At 45.5% G+C, this 16,997-nt stretch overlaps 1 protein-coding gene across 1 annotated transcript in view; it reads right to left on the bottom strand.

The window, feature by feature from the left end:
- Positions 1–16,997, bottom strand: part of ERP44 (endoplasmic reticulum protein 44) — a 113,995-nt gene that overhangs the window by 28,436 nt on the left and 68,562 nt on the right. Inside the window, exons 5-6 of the mRNA XM_075921597.2 lie at positions 9,753–9,937; positions 9,110–9,225 (exon numbers count right to left, since the gene is read on the bottom strand). Of these exons, the coding sequence (XP_075777712.2) occupies positions 9,110–9,225; positions 9,753–9,937 (301 nt within the window). The remainder of the gene's footprint in view (positions 1–9,109; positions 9,226–9,752; positions 9,938–16,997) is intronic.

Raw genomic sequence — 16,997 nt, 5'->3', positions numbered from 1 at the left:
CCTGGTCTGCAGACCAGGGGGACGGGGGGCAAAGCAGAGCCAAGCCGCGGAGCACGCGGGCAGTGGACAGCCCAGACACGTCTGGGCTGTCAGCTGAGCGCGCGCTCCGCGGCTTGGCTCTGCTTTGCTCTGCCCCCCCCGGAACGCGCTGGGCTGTCTGCTTTGCCCCCCCGGATGCATCTGGGCTGTCTGCTCCGCGGCTTGGCTCTGCTTTGTCCCCCCCCCCCGTCCCCCTGGTCTGCAGACCAGGGGGACGGGGGGGGGGGGCGCAAAGCAGAGCCAAGCCGCGGAGCGCGTGGGCAGCGGACAGCCCTGTCCGCTGCCCGCATGTTCCGCCGCTTTGCTTCCTCTCCCTGGTCTGCTGGAGACCAGGGAGAGGAAGGGCCCCGTTCGTAAGTCGGATCCGCGTAACTCGGGGACTGCCTGTATTTAAGAGCTGTGTACTGAGCTTCTTCAAGTGGAAGAAATATTCTTCTAACCTATTTTAGTACTTAATTTCTCTGCCAATCCTCGTTATTTAACTCAAAAACATTCTGGAATTCAGTTTGTGTGAAAGACATTATACTAACTAAGGCCCTGATCCTGCAACATGAAGCAGACAAATTGCAAGAGGCCTAGTTATTTTAAATAGTTGTGTGCCAAGCACATTAAACACTGCAAAAGCAGAACCCATAGTAGTATTTTATTACATCTGCCATTAAAAAAATAGCCATGCCCCTATGTTATTTCTCTTCCCCACTGAATTACTTTTATAGTTGAAATACTGCTGTTAACACATTAACTAAAATATAAATGTCAACTTCTATAGTGCTTTCTACCTGAAGATTCTAGTGCACTTTACCAATATTAAATTAACTCATGCTGCTGTGGCTTCACTATTATAGGATAAAGCTAGATTGGCTACATCTACAGTGCTACAACAAATGCACCCCAAATGACTGTGTAACCCAGGGGTGGGCAAAAGGGCCTCTGCGGGCTGGATCCGGCCTGTGGAGGCCCTGCTGCTCCTCCGCCCCAGGCCAATTAGGGCCTGGAGGTGGGGGGAACACAAAAAGTTTCCTCCATCCTGCCAGGAGTACATGGCGCTTGGAAGTGCCAGGCGCTCCTGACAGGGCTGGAGGCAGCTTCGCGCACTTCCCCGTCCCAAACCCAATCAGGGCCTGGAAGCAGGGGAAACACAAAGTTTCCTCCACTCTGTCCCCACCCTGTAGCAGTGCGCAGCACTTTAAAAGTGGCCCCTGGCAAAAAATTATTGCCCACCTCTGGCGTAACCATACCCTTTGTGTTATTCTTTAACTGGAGACTACTCTGCCATGTAACTGAGCACATCAGTGAATAAGTAATTTTTTTTGTTGCTGATTATAGATAGCCAAAGTCAAAAGCTATATGCCACATACTACTAGTATGTCTATATTAAAGGAAGAGAACATTTTCTAAAGGCATAAATGACAGCTATATATTTCATCTCTCTTAAGACATGTAACTGCCATTGTGCCTGTGAAAGTTAAATATCTCACCCTAAACATTTAATATCTTCTATTTTACTGATATTTTGTTGGGCTTAGAAGTTTTGATAGAAAAAACTGCTAATTTTAGATGCCAATACTACTGTAAAACAGGAATAAAAATCAGCATACTTCACTCTTTTGTTGGTTAATTTAGGGCCTTCTGCAACAGTGGAATTCATCACAAGATGTTTAACTTATGTTCTTTTTCACTGAAAAGAAAAGCCCTTTACAAACCAATGCCACATGAAACTGAGTTGATACTTGAGCACTGCCCACACCTACAGATCTTATTAACAAAGGGTACAGTGTGAGTTAAGAGTCACGTGATGGATTTGTTAACCAACTTTAGACTGTGTCTACTCTTCAGAAAGGAGTTGACTTGTTACGTTGACAACCATAAGTTGCTTTAATTACATCAGCTGTGTACATCCACACAACGTTCCTTGTGTCAGCAAAGCACACAGTTGGTGCTTTTGCAATGAGAGTGTCTTGCATCATGGGTAGCTATCCTACTGTGCAGCTCCCACCCTCTGCTACTGAAAGCTCTGGGAACAGATCGTAAGTGCATGATGGGGCAAGCTCCCCATTCCATGATGCAGTTCTTTCCATCCCATCATTCCATGGGCTTTGACTCCATTTCACACCATTTTTCAACAGTTCTTGTTAACTGTGTGCCTGCCATCTTTGCTTGAAAGCATGCATCCTGAACCACTGGACCAGTTTAGTGATGAGTGTTATGAACAAAATGTGGCTGGTGGTCATGCAGTATTTCAGGAAGTGTGAATCAGAAAATGAACTGGTGGTGCCTGCCCTGCTGTGTGACATGGAAAGAAGCAGGTATGTCAACGTGTAGTCGACTGCATGATTAACCAATGAACCTCAGCTTATTGGTTAATCTTGTCCACTACATGCATTCCTCCCCTTCTTGCTGCCTCTGTATCAGAGGCAGCAGTGGGAAGAGAGAGGAGTGGGAGCTGGTGCCTGTTGGGAGCTAGCTTTAAGCAGGCTTCCTACAAGCACCAGATCCAACTGCCCCACCCCCGGCCGTGCTAATGCCTCTGATAGAGACACAGCAGTGCAGAGCGTGACAGGGACAGGCTGGAGCCAATATGCATGGGGAGCTGGCTTGCAAGTCAGCTCCATGCGTATATCAGCTCTCACGGACCTGCCTGCCACCTCCCCTGCACTGCCTCCTACAGCGACAGAGATGGGGGCAGGCAGGAGCCAGTGCTGGGGGGAGCCACCTTAAAAACCTATTCTCCCCCCCCCCCCCAGCACCAGCGCTGTGGTGCTGCTCCCCTTCCCACGCTGCTGCCTCTGAAAGAGAGGCAGCAGCATGGGGTGTCAGGGAGAACCCCTGGAGTGGGGCCAGGAGTGCACTGGCTGCTGGCCCTGCCTCCGGGAACTATTGAATAGTCATGTAACTGCTAAGATTTCCTGTGGTTACATGACTACTCAAATACACAATATCTAACATCCCTAGAAAGAAATAATTCAAGATTGCTGCTGGCAATCACTGAGCAACTGTAGACGATAGATTATTGGTCCTTGGCTCAGGAAATAAGCTCTGAGTGGTGGGATTGCATTGTGATACACGTATGGGATTATGAGCAATAGCTGCAAAACTTTCACATGTATGAATGCACCTTCCTGGAACTGTGCGTGGAAACCAGACCAGCACTGCAGAGTGAGGATACTATAATGAAAGCTGCCCTCACTGTGGAAGTGAATGATCATTGTTGTGTGCAAGGCAGCAATGCCAGATTGGTATCCTACAATCACAAAGTAGTTTGGAGTTGGAAAGCACTCTGGGGGCAGTGGTGATGGAGGTGCATAAGGCCATTAATCACCTCCTTCTACAAAACACTGTAACTCTTAGTAAAGAGCAGGAAACACCTGATAGTTTTCAGGCAATGGGATTCCCTAACTGCAGAGGGGCAATAGATAAAACACATATCCCAATTTTGGCCTCAGACCATCTTGTGACAGAGCACATTAACTGAAAGGACTATTTCTCTATAGTCTTGCAGGCACCAGTGGATTACCAGAGCCATTTCACTAACATTAGTGTAGGGAAGTAAGGGAAGATACATGATGTGCAATTCTTTAGGGACACTGGACTATATAGAAAGCTGCACACTGGGACTTTATTTTCAGATCAGAAGATTCAAATGGGAAATGTCTAATCTGCCAAAAAGTCAGCACCACCTCAGAGGAAAATATTTTGATAGTTACTGCAGCCTGCTGTACTCTGCATAATATTTATAAGGCTGGCGGGGGGGGGGGGGGGGGGGGTGCAGTGCAAAAAATAGATCAGCTGGCTGCTAATTCTGAGCAGCCAGATACCAGAGCAATTAGAGGAGCACAATAAGTAGCTATTCGAAATAGAGAAGGTTTGAAGGAGCATTTTGACAATGAGTCCCATAAAATGTGTCTTTATGTGAATAAAGTTTTATTTGCTGCCTTGAATGACTCCTGTAGGGCTTGCTTCATGAGCATTAATTGTATGGAAAAGTCATGCCTATAGCCACTATGCTCGAATGTTAGCACCAACTACCACACGTAGAACACAAAGAATACTTTCATTTCAAAGATAAATGTTTAATAACAGGAGGAAACACAAAAAAAAACTTTGTCCAACAAGATATGGTTATGAGGAACAGTATCTTGATAATGGCTTTCACAGCTGCATGTAACTCCAGCTTTCACTGTGAAACCAGTTCCTAAGGATGGAGTGCACAGGATACTGCAAGGGACTGAACATGTGAGGAACATGGTGGGGAAATTTGGAGAGGGCATGGAATGGAGGGCTGTATTGGCTGCAGGCAAAGTTATGCACGGATATGCTCAAACTGAGGTGTAATGAGAGACTTGAATATCTCTGTCTGGCTCTCTGGTAGCTTTACCAGCTGCTCCTGCCGTGTCCTTTCCAGGCTATCCAGCCTAAGTCTTTCATTAATTGACTCCCTCAAAGGTCTTGTAACACTATGTGCTGCATCTGGTGACTGAAGCACTTCAAGAAACATCTGCTATGTGTTCATCCTGGTTTGCTGCCGTATCTGATGGAGACGTTCCACTGGTGTGGAGGGGTGAATGCTCAAGGGCACATCTGCAAAAGTCAGAAGAAACAATGAACAGAGACAGTAATGTGAGCTCATTTATGACCACGAATCACAAAAGTTATCTACACCTATTTCTTGCTGCCCTTTTGTGAGCACATAGCTTGAGAAAAGTCCAAAAAATGATGAGTTCAGCCAGGAGGCAAGAGGTATGTGAAAGAGGATGGGCAAGAAGGGACACAGGGTCTGGGTGGCTTGTGAAGAAGTACACTACACATACCTAGGGAGAGCATTCTGTATAGTGGCACCTTTTCCCACAGGTGGGGAAAACTGAACCTGACAGCTCATTCTTGGAGTTAACCAAGGATACAAAGGTGCATTTCTCCTGCTTGTGTGTGGCTTCAGACCAGGCCTGTATGCTGCACGTGCATCACTCTATCCCCTCTAGAAATAATTGCCAATTGGCACAGCAATGTTCCGTACAGTAGTGGGAGAAGCAAGGCAACTCTGCCAAGGAACCTTCAACATGGGGTTGCAGAATACCTACAGGAAAGTTTTGTAGAGATTTCTGTGGAGGATTCACAGGATATCTTGGGGAACCTTAAGCTTTTCCACCAACCCCCACTGTTCAGTTGTTAATTACTGTCCCTTTTGTCTCCTCAGACACAAAGTAGACAAGAGCTCAATTTTTTCTCATCATGCAGTATCAAAGCAAAATGCATGCTTACCAGAGCTTGCATCCCCTTCTTCAGGCATGCCAGAATGCAGGGACTGGCCAGACCCCTCCACATCCTCCTCCAACTCCACTTCCTCTTGGACCATTTCATCCTGGGTTGACTCCACTCGTTGCTGCCTCTAATCCCCTTCAAGTAGTCCTGGTGTTCTTGGCAGTGGAGGTGTGGCTGCCACTGAGAAGGGCAAGCAGCTCCTTCCAGAAGCAGCATATCTTCATCACTGCACTAGAGCAGTGTTTCTCAATGTGTTTTTTATAAAGTACCTTTTTTTCAAAAAAAATATTATAAGTACCCCCAGAGCCAGGCACCCTCAGCCCCCACACCCTGCTTTAGCCCAATGACTCTCCCCTTCCCCAGAACCAGGCACCAGACATATGGGTACCCTATCTTTGAAGTGCCCGCTCCTGCTGCTCGGCCCTGCCTTGGCAGCTTGTCTGCAGGGAGCAAGTAAGTGGCCCTCCAGTGCCGGGCTCACCGTGTGGGGCTGCGCACTCCCACCCCAGCCCGGTGCCTCCCTAGAGTAGTACCAGGGGGCAACTGTCCCCCCGCCCCTCTTGCTATGCCACAGATGCGGGGGGGGTCCTTTCGAGCAAAGCTTATTGTGCCACTTCCCCACCTTTTGGCTCCTCTCTGCAGCACCATGAGGAAGGGGTGATGGGGATGCATTTTACTGAGCTGCTGGTGGCGGTGGAGGTAAGGCATGTCTCCAGGTTCTGCTGCCCTCCTCACTGAAGCACCCTGGGGAGGCTGCCGCAGAGGAAATGAACTAGGAGAGTCGGCCGTGGAAGTGATTTTTTTTTCCCCCTGCCCAAACCCGCCCCCCAACTTGGAACTGCCCTGGATCTCACTGGAGCTGTCGCTGCAGCCACATGGTTCTCCTGCCAGGCGCATGCACAGAGCGGCTGTTAACGTCCAGGTGCTCAGCTCTGAATGTTCAATTTGACAGGCATGTGCTGCTGCCCTTTCCCCGATCCACTGTGCAGGGCAAAATCCTGGACATTTTTTACCAAATTTCACTTGTGTTGACGTACCGCCCAGACTTCTCTCATGTACCCCTAAGGGTATGCGTACCACTGGTTGAGAAACACTGCACTAGAGCAATGGCTGGCCTCCCGGTACACCTGCCTGAACTCCTTGATGTTAGCACAGCACTGCTGCATGTCCTTTTCAGTCCTACATCTCACTAGCTATCAACCATCTCATAGATATCATAGTTCTTATAGCTGGAGCAAAGCTGCAACTGCATAGCTTCCTCTCTCCACAGACCTAGCATATCCAAGAGCTCTGATGTACTGCCTACAGAATCATTTCTACTGCAGAAAGCTGGCTGGGAAAATGCTGTGTGAACTGTCCATGCTGAGCAAAGAGGAAAGAAGTTTCAAAATTTTTCAGGCCTATAAACAAGAGAGGAGAACATGCTTATGTACCTTCAGTGCAGGGAGTTAAAATTGCTGACCAGAGCAGTCATCACTGGCGTGAGTACAGGGTGTGACCAGGCATACCCTAATGTCTTAGGATTGCCAGGGGTCCGGTTTTCTACTGGACAGTCCATTTTTTGGGGCTCTGTCCAGTAAAAAAAAATCTAGAAAATACTGGACATGTGCAATGTCCAGTATTTTCTGGTTTTCTGACTGGGCGCCTAGAAGCCTGGTGGGGAGAGTGGCAGGTAGGCGGGGCGCGATCAGCGCTGGGAGCTCTGGTTGCGTGTGAGGAGGAGGGGCAGCCCAGTCTGGGCTCCTGCACACTGATCAAGCGCGTGGTGGAGCCGCAGCCGGACTGACTTGCGCTTCGCCTGGACCATGCGGGGGGCAAGACCGGCCTGGGAGCTGCACTGCCCGGGTCAGTCCCACTCCCCACCGGCTGATACGCTCCTCCCCCTTCGTCCCCTCCTGGTCAGCTGGTTGGTTTACCCCCACTTCTTCTCCCGACCTTCCCCAGCAAGCCCCATGTCACCCACTGGCAGCCCTGCTTCCAGTGGCCAGTTCTCCTCTCCTGTCCCAATCTCCCTCGGCCAGCCCCGGTGTACCCAACCCCCGACTGCGCCGCCAGCTATACCTCCCACCAGCCAGTTCCTCCTCCCGATCTTCCCTGGCCAGCCCCACTTCCGGCGGCCAGTTCTCTCCTCCTCCTCCTGAGCTCCCCCAGCCAGCCCCACTCCCGCTGGCTGCCCCTCCTTCCTCCTGATCTCCCCTAACCAGTAGTGTGTATGCCTCCACTGTTTTGTTGACAAAATTATGTAATGTAGACAAGGCCTACATTTATTCAGGACTGACTATTACTGTCAGGAACAACGTGGGATTTTAGTCAAAGGTAGCACCTCAAAGAGAACTCCATCCTTAAAAAACAAAAGATGCATTTGGACTGAAGGAATAGATGTTATGGTGATTCATCAACATCCAGACTCTTTCCTGGGCATTTTCGGAAACTTCTGTACAGCAGAATTTTCATTCATTTAAAAATATGCAACCACATCTGATGCAAAATATAGCAGTAGTTTAACACATGAATAAGCAGAGGGATGTCTAGCATTGGGACTCTAGATCACAGAATGTAACACTGCCAAACACAATTTGATGTGTTTTTTAAGGTGGGGAAGCCATAAAGATGGTTTGATTTTCATACTAAGCTCTTCAGAATAGGAACATGTCATATAAAACAGTAGTTCTCTAAATGTGGGTCATGATGACAAAGTGTATTGTGACTCCATTTTGATGGGGTTGCCAGGGCAGAAAGTCCCAGCTAGGAGCTCTGAGGGCAGCAGCAGGCAAATGCTCCATGGTCTGAGAGGAGCTGCAGATAGAGGGTTGCAATTTGTTTTCCTAGTTGGGGGAGGGGGGGGAGGGAGAGGTGTTATGATTTAAAAAAAAAATCCAAATAGTGTTGTTAGCACCCCCCAAAAATATTGAGAAACGTTCATGTAAAATGTCTGCACAGTCCCAAGACAATGAGCACCACAATTCTGAATGCGGACTCCACATGCTACAACATACTAAAAAATATTATAGAAAGTCTTGAAATTGTGAACTTAAATTGTCTTTCATTTTGTACTGAGCTGGGAGGGACATGTGTTAACTATTTCATAGAAAAAAAAATCAACAATATGAGTATAAGAAAGATTTTGAACCACACCTTGAATATTTTCATTTGTAGCTACAAGCAAGAGTATTAAGACGTTTAAAGAGTTTTTCAAGGCCACTGGAGAATTTTATGTCTGATGTTCTCAAAAGCCTGGGATTTCAGAATTCTGCAACTAATGATGGAATTCACAGGTGAAAAGATTTTAGTCAACTTTGGTTTTGGTTTTTTTTTATAGCAGAGATGTAACTAGCTAATTCATTCTCTTATTCTCAAACAGCAGTTACGGAGAGCAATGGAATTAAAAAAAACCAGAGTATTGATAAGAGTGTTACAAAGTATTGGTTAAATGAATGTAAAAGTTGTAAAAATATTCAGATAGCTACTAAACATTCTACACATCAACATTTTTAAAATTTAAATTTCTGATGCTGCTAACAGACTCCCTATTACTTTATGCATAGAGAAAAATACCAAGCTGACTAGTGCAGAAACAGCAAAAGAGAGGCATAATGCCAAAAAACTCCTAGATTTCACTATAAAAAGATACTGAGAACTATCTGACTACATTTGTTTTTGTTTAGTCTCCTAGGTTGCTTTAGGTACAAGGATTTGCTTTATTCAACCATCTTTTACTTCTGTACCAAAAATTCAATTAAACAGGATTCACTGCAGTTTATTAGAGTAAAGACTTCAATATCAGTCATATAGTGGATACATGTAAAAAACTTACCCAAATGCAGAAATGAAGACACAATCATCGTGCAAAATATTTGCTACTCTTTCAAAAGTTCTATAGTTGCTGGTGTCCTTTAGCTCAAAATATCCAATGATATTTCTTTTACTGCGCTGTAAAACAAAGTGTGCACTTATGACTTTTTTATTTCAGTCACCAAAGGCTGCTGCTATTCCCCAAAAAACATGTTGAACCCAGAAATACTTTTCATTTATCCCACAGAAATATGGGCAACATAAAAGAAATTACCATACCTCATTTGTATGACCATACAAAAATATAAGTTTTAAAAATTTAGACTAGAAATGTTACAAAATACTCTTCCAGTGAAGGAATATAAAATGCTTCTTGTCCTGTTTTCAAGATGGTACACACATGAAAAAAATTCCAATGTGTTTAGATCAAATTTTAACAAAATCCATGCAATTACAAAAAGTAAAAGTTCATTTAAAAAATTTGAAATACTAGAAATAATTATCTGTTTTTCACTGCAAATATGAAAGCTGATTAAATAATTATTTTAAATGGTAAAAATATAAACATATACATATTCTAAATTAAACACTACATGGTTCACTTGTCTCAAAATACAAGACTCTAAAATCCACATACTTCATAGAATATCAGTCAAGAGACTTACGTCAAGGGACTTAATTTCCTCCAAATCATTAACTTCACGTATAGGATTGCTTTTCTGTTGTCTGATATAATCTGCTATTGCTGTCACCGACCTCTGTCCCCTATACTCTCTCTTCATCATCATCCCATTCCGGAACAGTTTTAGGGTTGGATATTTGCTTATCCTGTATCTTTGAGCTATGTCCGCTAATAAAGAAATTAACAGAAAAATAATGCTATATTTATGGAAATTTACTGTTTATTAATCCTTACACACATGCACAAACACTAACAAAGACGGGTTATTAGACAAACAGTCCTGCTTTCCCCATCTTAAACAAGAGTAAATGAAAAGCACTGCAGAAGAGAGAAATGGAGAGTAGCTATGATATTTATATTCAAGAAATGCAATTTCTTGCATATGTTGATGACCATACAAAATTGTAATGACCAAAATCTGGCATAATTCTAAAACTAGATTCAGTCAATCACTTACACTTATTTAGCACCCTTCATGTGAACATCGTGGAGGGCTTTTTAAAAGAAAATTGAATTAATATTAAAACAGTGTATAATAAAGCAATAATAAACAAGTAAAGTTTAAAAACGTGTCAAGTTACTGAGTCTAACCCATGGAGAATAAGTTTGGTAAGATGTAAACAAGATCTAGGGACAAATGATATAATGGCTAGTTTCCTCATAGCTAGAGCCAAGGAATGCACTAGCCCGGGACATGCCAAAATTTCATGTTTCCATAAATCTTCATACAACGTTCTAAGAAAGTACATAGCCCAGTGGGCATCAGATGGAGATGGTATTAACTTGTGTACTTCAGTCTCAGCACTTAGGCTATGTCTAGACTGCAGCGCTTTTCCGGGATACTTCTGGTATCCCAAAAAAGCAATGCCATGTCCAAGGAATGCATCTGCTTTTTCGGAAAAAAATTCAAAAAAGCATACGCGTGCTTTCAGCATCCCTGTAAACCTTGTTTTACAAGGAAGAAGGGATGTGTCAAAAGAGCAGGTTTTTTCGAAATTTGGTGCCGTGTAGACACAGTTTCCAATTTGCGTATCTTTTTCCGACTTCCCTTAGTAGTCTAGGCATAGCCTTATTTACTATTAAATGCCAACCTCCCTCCCCACCTTTAACTCTTCAGAATCCTTCCACAATGACAAGTTCCACAAAATTCAAACTTCTGAAAACCAGGAAATACAGTAACTCTTTTGTCTGGGGCTGGCAACAGCCACTGGGAATTATCCACAGGTACTCCAGCAGCCTTCACTCTATAAAGTCTAGTTGTACTGAATGGGGGAGGAATAAGCTGAAGCAGCTTGAAAGAGCTACAATTGTGCTATGAAGAGATCTGGGCTTGAGCATCCCCACCCCTAATGTGTATTATCAAAGACAAGAGGTTCCAGTCTGCAACGATTCAATACATAATTGTGTACACTACATTGGCAGCACAACACTTGTATCTGCTTCCATGGGTACTGTCCGTACTGAGGTGAGATAGGAGAACAGCCTGTGAACTTAATGATGGGCTGGAGGAAGTATAAGTAAACATGTTACCCCATGTGCAAGTGTGAAAGGATATAAAAAGATATGAAAAGGCTGTTAAATTCTACAGATGTGCTATTTTGTTGGGGGGGAGCAGACTGCATTTGAATGTAGGACTATTTTCGGCAGCACCCGTCCATTACACTGAAAAAGGCAGAGTGGGAATGTGTGTGTTATGGGCATGCTGGGATATCATCCAAAGCGGGCAGAGAATTAAAGTTATGTGGCTGTTTACCTTAAGTCTGAAAAAATAACAAATAGTCTAGTACAGTGGTCTCCAACCTTTTTACAACCAAGATCATTTTTTTAAATGACAGAACAAGCCAAGATCTACCCGCCCCACCCTTTCCTTGAAGCCCCGCCCTCTCTATTCTCCTCCTCTCCATCCACAACCCTTATACTGCTGCTTCCCCCCCTCCCCAATTCTTCTGTAGGAAGAGGTTTTTCCAACATTTGGCCTGTCTAGAGTGGACAAATGTCAGAAAACCCCCTTCTTTTGGAAGCCCCCTTAGTCCTCATGGAAAAAGGAATATAGGGGTGACCAAAAGAGCATGTCTGCTCTTCCACTAAAAAAAGAGGAAGAACAAACGCATCCCTGGATGCAGAAGAGTTTTTCTGGGATATCTCCAGAATCCTGAAAAACTCCTGCAGCCCGTACTCTTGCTGGGTTGAGACAGGATATGTAGGCTCTGGGTGGAAATGAGGGATTTGGGTGTGGGAAGGAGTGAGAGGTGCAAGCTCTGGGAGGAAATCTGGGGTACATCTAGACTACAGGCTTTTGTTGACAGAAGTTTTGTCGACAGATACTGTCGACAAAGCTTCTGTCGACAAAGAGCATCTACACTACATTCAGTTCTGTCGACAAAGCAAGCTGCTTTGTCGACATGGCAGCGTAGACGCAAAGGACAATTTAGATGCAATAATGCTTTCTATCGACAGAACTCTGTCGACAGAAGGCGTTATGCCTCGTAAAATGAGGTTTACCAGCGTCGACAAAACTGCTGAGTTCTGTTGACGTTATGTCGACAGAACTCAGCAGTAGTATAGACGCAGGTTTAGTTTTGTCGACAAAAGTCCACTTTTGTCAACAAAACCTTGTAGTCTAGACACACCCCTGGATGCAGCAGGAGGTGGAGAAGGGGATGCTGGCTCGGGGAGGGGACTCCAGGCCGAGCAGTGTTGGGGTCAGATGTAGGGTTGGGGTACTAAGCAAGCCACAGGCTTGTGGATGTAGGGTTCAGGAATTTGGGTTGGGGTATGTGAGGGGCTCAGGGCAGGGGGTTCCAGTGTATGATAGACTCAGATCTAAGGGAAGGGAGAGTGCAGGAGTGTTCTGATGCTGTGGCCAGATGGGGGCTTGGCCCCAATTGTGAGTTTGTTGGCCAGGCTTCATTTTTAAATAAAATACTATGTCAAACTCAAAAAGTTTCTGCATTGTCTTTATGTATGAGAAGGGTAGGGAACCTGTTTTGAGTCAGGGGTCACTTATGGCCCCAGCTGACTTTTCTGTGGGTCAGAGTGAGATGATTAAAAAAAAAAAACACAACTCCCCCCCCCCCCCCAAGCCTCACTAATGTGGCCCCAACTGTGCTGCAGGGGCAGGGGAGAGAGAACAGGGTGGCAGGAGGGCAGGGGACAGGTTTCTGCAGCAGGGAACAGGGTGCCAGTGGGGGGCAGGGTTCTGTGGCTGGGGGCAGGGGAGAGAGAACAGGGTGCCAGAGGGGGAAAAAAGTCCCCTGCACCAGCCTCCTCCCAGGATTCCCCCCCCCCCAAGAGGAGGGAAGCCCTGTCGTACGCCTCCTCCGGGCCCAACTCCCCCCTCCTGCGGAGCAAGGAAGCCCACGCCCACGCCCCCTCAGGGCCGACCCCACCTCCCACGGAGAAAGGAAGCCCCGTTGCATGCCTCCCCCCAGAACGCCTCCCTCATCCCCCCACAGAGGAGGGAAGCTCCGGTGCGCGCCTCCTCTGGGGACTCCTAACTCCTCTCCCCCGTCCCAGAGGACAGAAGCCCCAGCGCGCTTTTTCTCCCGGGACTCCTACTTCCTCCCCCCGTGCAGCAAGTCCCTAGCACGCCACAGACTTGGAGGAGGGGAGCAGGTAGCTAACTTTGAGAAATCCCAGAAGTGGCATGCAGCTGCCAGACTTCCATCCACCCCGCGGGAAGCTGGCACTACCTTCATTGTCATTGGAGATGGGTAGCGGGGCTTCTTGGTGTGGGGCTTCTTGGGAGGGCCCCGAACGCTTCGCGATGGACTAGTCGAGCCCTCCTAATCAACCTGTCGATCGTGATCGATGGATTGGTGACCACGGGTCTAGTAGCACCTTAAAGACTAAAAAAACGTAGATGGTATTATGAACTTTGGTGGGCACAGCCCACTTCTTCAGATTACAGCACATCTGTCATCTGAAGATGTGGGTTGTGCTCATGAAAGCTCATGATACCATCTACATATTTTGTTAGTCTTTAAGGTTCTACTAATCTATTTGTTATTTTAATTTTTCCTGTTACAGACTAACTCAGCTACCTCTCTGTCCCTTAAGTCTGTCTTTCCTAGTTTTAAGAAGTTTGAGTTTTGCTGAACTCAACATAACTATGAGTTAATACATTTTTTATGCCATTTAATGTCCTAGTTTTTTTAACCATCAAGAGAAATGTTTATTGGTAGGAGTTAGTGGTCGTTTGGACAGCGGTAGCATTCATCTAGGTTTACAGTCAAAATGTTACGTGATTAGGTGATAGTCAACTGATGTAGCTTTTATATAATGCTTTTCCTTGGTGGACCTCAAAAAACTTTATATCATCCTCCTCATTTTACAGATAGGAAATTGAGGTGGTGCATCTTAACTCTTCATTTTCTAAATTTCAAATGTTTATATTTGTATTGCCTTCATTCCCTTAACTCCAAATCCTAGCTCACAGGGTAGGGAGAGGGACTCAAAACTCCAAGATATGCAGTCTCCCATATCCCAAAATACACACAGAGAAGGGGAGAATTCAGGGCTGAATTCATCTTCCTGTGCGATTCCCCTCAGTTCAACAACCCCTCTTCTTTCTCCCAATACTTATTCATATCTCATCACCAGAGTCCCACAACCCCCCTTCCTTCCCCTACCACATATTCCATTTACCCCAATCTGCATAATACATTTATCCCCCACTGCAGATTCAAACCGTTTGTCACAGATATGGCAATTTCCTGTAGTAGTCTTGAAAAAATAAAGCACATATCTAAGCATTTCTGGAGTTCACTTTATTAAAAACAAAGGTTATGTATTATTGCTGTCCAGGGTTCTATGTAACTTCCCTAGAAGTTCGATGCATATTTCCCACCTGGTGTTTGAAGGACTGACTTCTACCAGAGCCCTTCCTGGAATTGTGGAGGGAAGAGAAAAAATCTCTAATAAGATTATTAATAGGGTGTAGGTTCATTCATTATTTTTAACATATTTTCTTTGTAATGCTTTCATCTTTAAATATATGTACTTGCTTAGGAAGACTGTGTGGTAACTTATCTCTCAGGGTATGTCTACACAGCCAAACTATTTCAAAACTAGCCAATTAGCCCATCATAAGACGGGATTTTCAGGTCTCTCCTCCACATTGGTCTTCTCTCCTGAGACCCCCACCTGAGCCCGGAGCTTCCCCTCTCCCTTCTTCCCCTTGTTTCCCCCTTCTAGCTCCCTCCCCTCAGGTTTCCCCCTCCCCTCTTCCACCCTCTCTTCTCCCCTCTCCCGCCTCCTTTTCCCAGTCTCGCCAGAGTTTCATTCCGCCCCCCCCCCCAGTTTTATTAAATAAAGAGAGTTTGTGTTCATGAAAATACATGTATTTTATTTGACATCAGGAAGGGAGGCTAGGGAGGGGTAAGTGGAAGGACGTGAGGGAGGAATGAGGCACAAGCCCCCAGTGGGGCAGACCAGGGAGGCTCTTAGTGTTCCTCAAGGTGGAAGCTCTCCTGCAGGGCCTCCTGGATACAACAGCCCCCCGATGGACCTCCCGGATGACAGCCTGCAGAAAGTGCAGCCAGGCTTGCAGCAACGTGTCCAAGAGAAGCACCAGAGTGCCCAGGGGCAGCTCTGGCTCCATGATGCAGAGTGCTGTGGTGTCCCGAGTGAGGGCAACCAGAACACACAGAGACAAAATGCTTTGCTGTCCCTCATTGAGGTATACAAGCAAGCAGGGAAACCTGAGAACTGGCTATCCGGGGGGGGGGGGGGGGGGGGGGAGGGGTTCCCTTTAAGCACAGACCTCAGATAGCCTCAGGCAGCAGCTCTACACAGTAAGTCCTGACCTGGTGCCCTGCCGGAACTGGTTCTGGCCAGCCTTAAATGTGATTCAGAGTCCACTCAGTGTGGATGCTCTATTTCGAAATAGCAAAATGCTATTAGATGCATTTCGAAATAAGCTATTTTGAAATAACACTGTAGTGTAGACATACCCTCATAAAGTACTGCTATTCATTGCTTTTGAAGATAATGCAACATGTCAGACACTGGCTTATTTAGACAGTCTGACTTGATGTGGTATAAGCACAGTATAGGCCAGGAAGCCCTGGGGGGAAAAAAAAAGCTTATCAGGAGGAAGAAACACTCAAGTCTCTGCCCAGGAAAAATGATAGCTGAGGAGCTAGGAACTAGACTGGGTGCCCTTAAGGGACCACAGAGGGAGGAGTACTCATGCAGTTGCCCTGAACCGATACCCCTCACCACTAAGTACTGCATATTCTAGTATCCGTAATCATTCCTCTTTGAATAAGAATTCACATATATAATTATTTTTCTGTTTTAAAAGTTTCTGTACCCTCTGAATATTCTTAAATACACACACACAATGTGACAGAGGCAGATGTTTCCCAAATGTTTAGAGTTTCTTCTCAGATTTCTGCCCATGAAATGCTGTTTGTTTTTTTCTTCCTTGGTGCTCTGTCAGCTGAAAGAATACTTGGAGATAAATACAGCCTGAAACAATGGCTCTAAGTCAGTGTTTATTGCTATTAATGTCCCTTCTCTTCAATGGTGGAGATTTTTTGAAGTGTGAATTATACCTGTTCTCAATTCTGATCCTCCCACTGGTCTCAGAAGCATGTTCTTGGTGCAAGCTCCAACTATGCCTTTTCTAAGCTCTCCAACCAGAGGGTCAGGGCTTCCCTAGATCCTGGATAACAAGAGGATTTAGGGTGAAGTGCTCAGGCACTCCAAAAAGGCAAGCCCCCCAACCTGGCCCACATAAGGGGGAGGGATGGAAGGGGAGACTCAGATACCCCAGGGTACAGTAAGCAGTGATTCCCAGATTTGCTTTCATGCTCAGAGTCTCTTTTCATTCTATCCAATTTTTTTATTGTATTCAAAAAATAATGAACCACACTGTTACAGGTACAGATTTGGGAGTCATCCCTTTTTAGAGGGTTTTCTTCTTCAATCTTTAGGACAGGACTCCTTTTCCCAAACAAATAGGTACAACCAGCACATGCACTTCACCCTCACTTCCTTTCCAGATTTTCACATGTGATCATGTATCTTACTATAGACTAGTGCTTTACCTCTCTTCTTTGATGTATAGCCTTTGATATTTCTTAAAGGTAAATCTCCACTATTTCTTCATATCTTTGGTGTGTGTGTTAGTTCGCGTGGTGGAGCACTGCCTGGGAATGTTCCATCCTCTGCGGTTAAAATGGTACCCTTTTGAGAATTTAAAATGCCAGAATGGTTTGAA

Source organism: Pelodiscus sinensis, chromosome 2 (assembly GCF_052426305.1).
Source record: "Pelodiscus sinensis isolate ZL-2025 chromosome 2, ASM5242630v1, whole genome shotgun sequence".
Taxonomy (NCBI): Eukaryota; Metazoa; Chordata; order Testudines; family Trionychidae; genus Pelodiscus; species Pelodiscus sinensis.
This window is presented reverse-complemented; position numbering and strand designations above follow the sequence as displayed.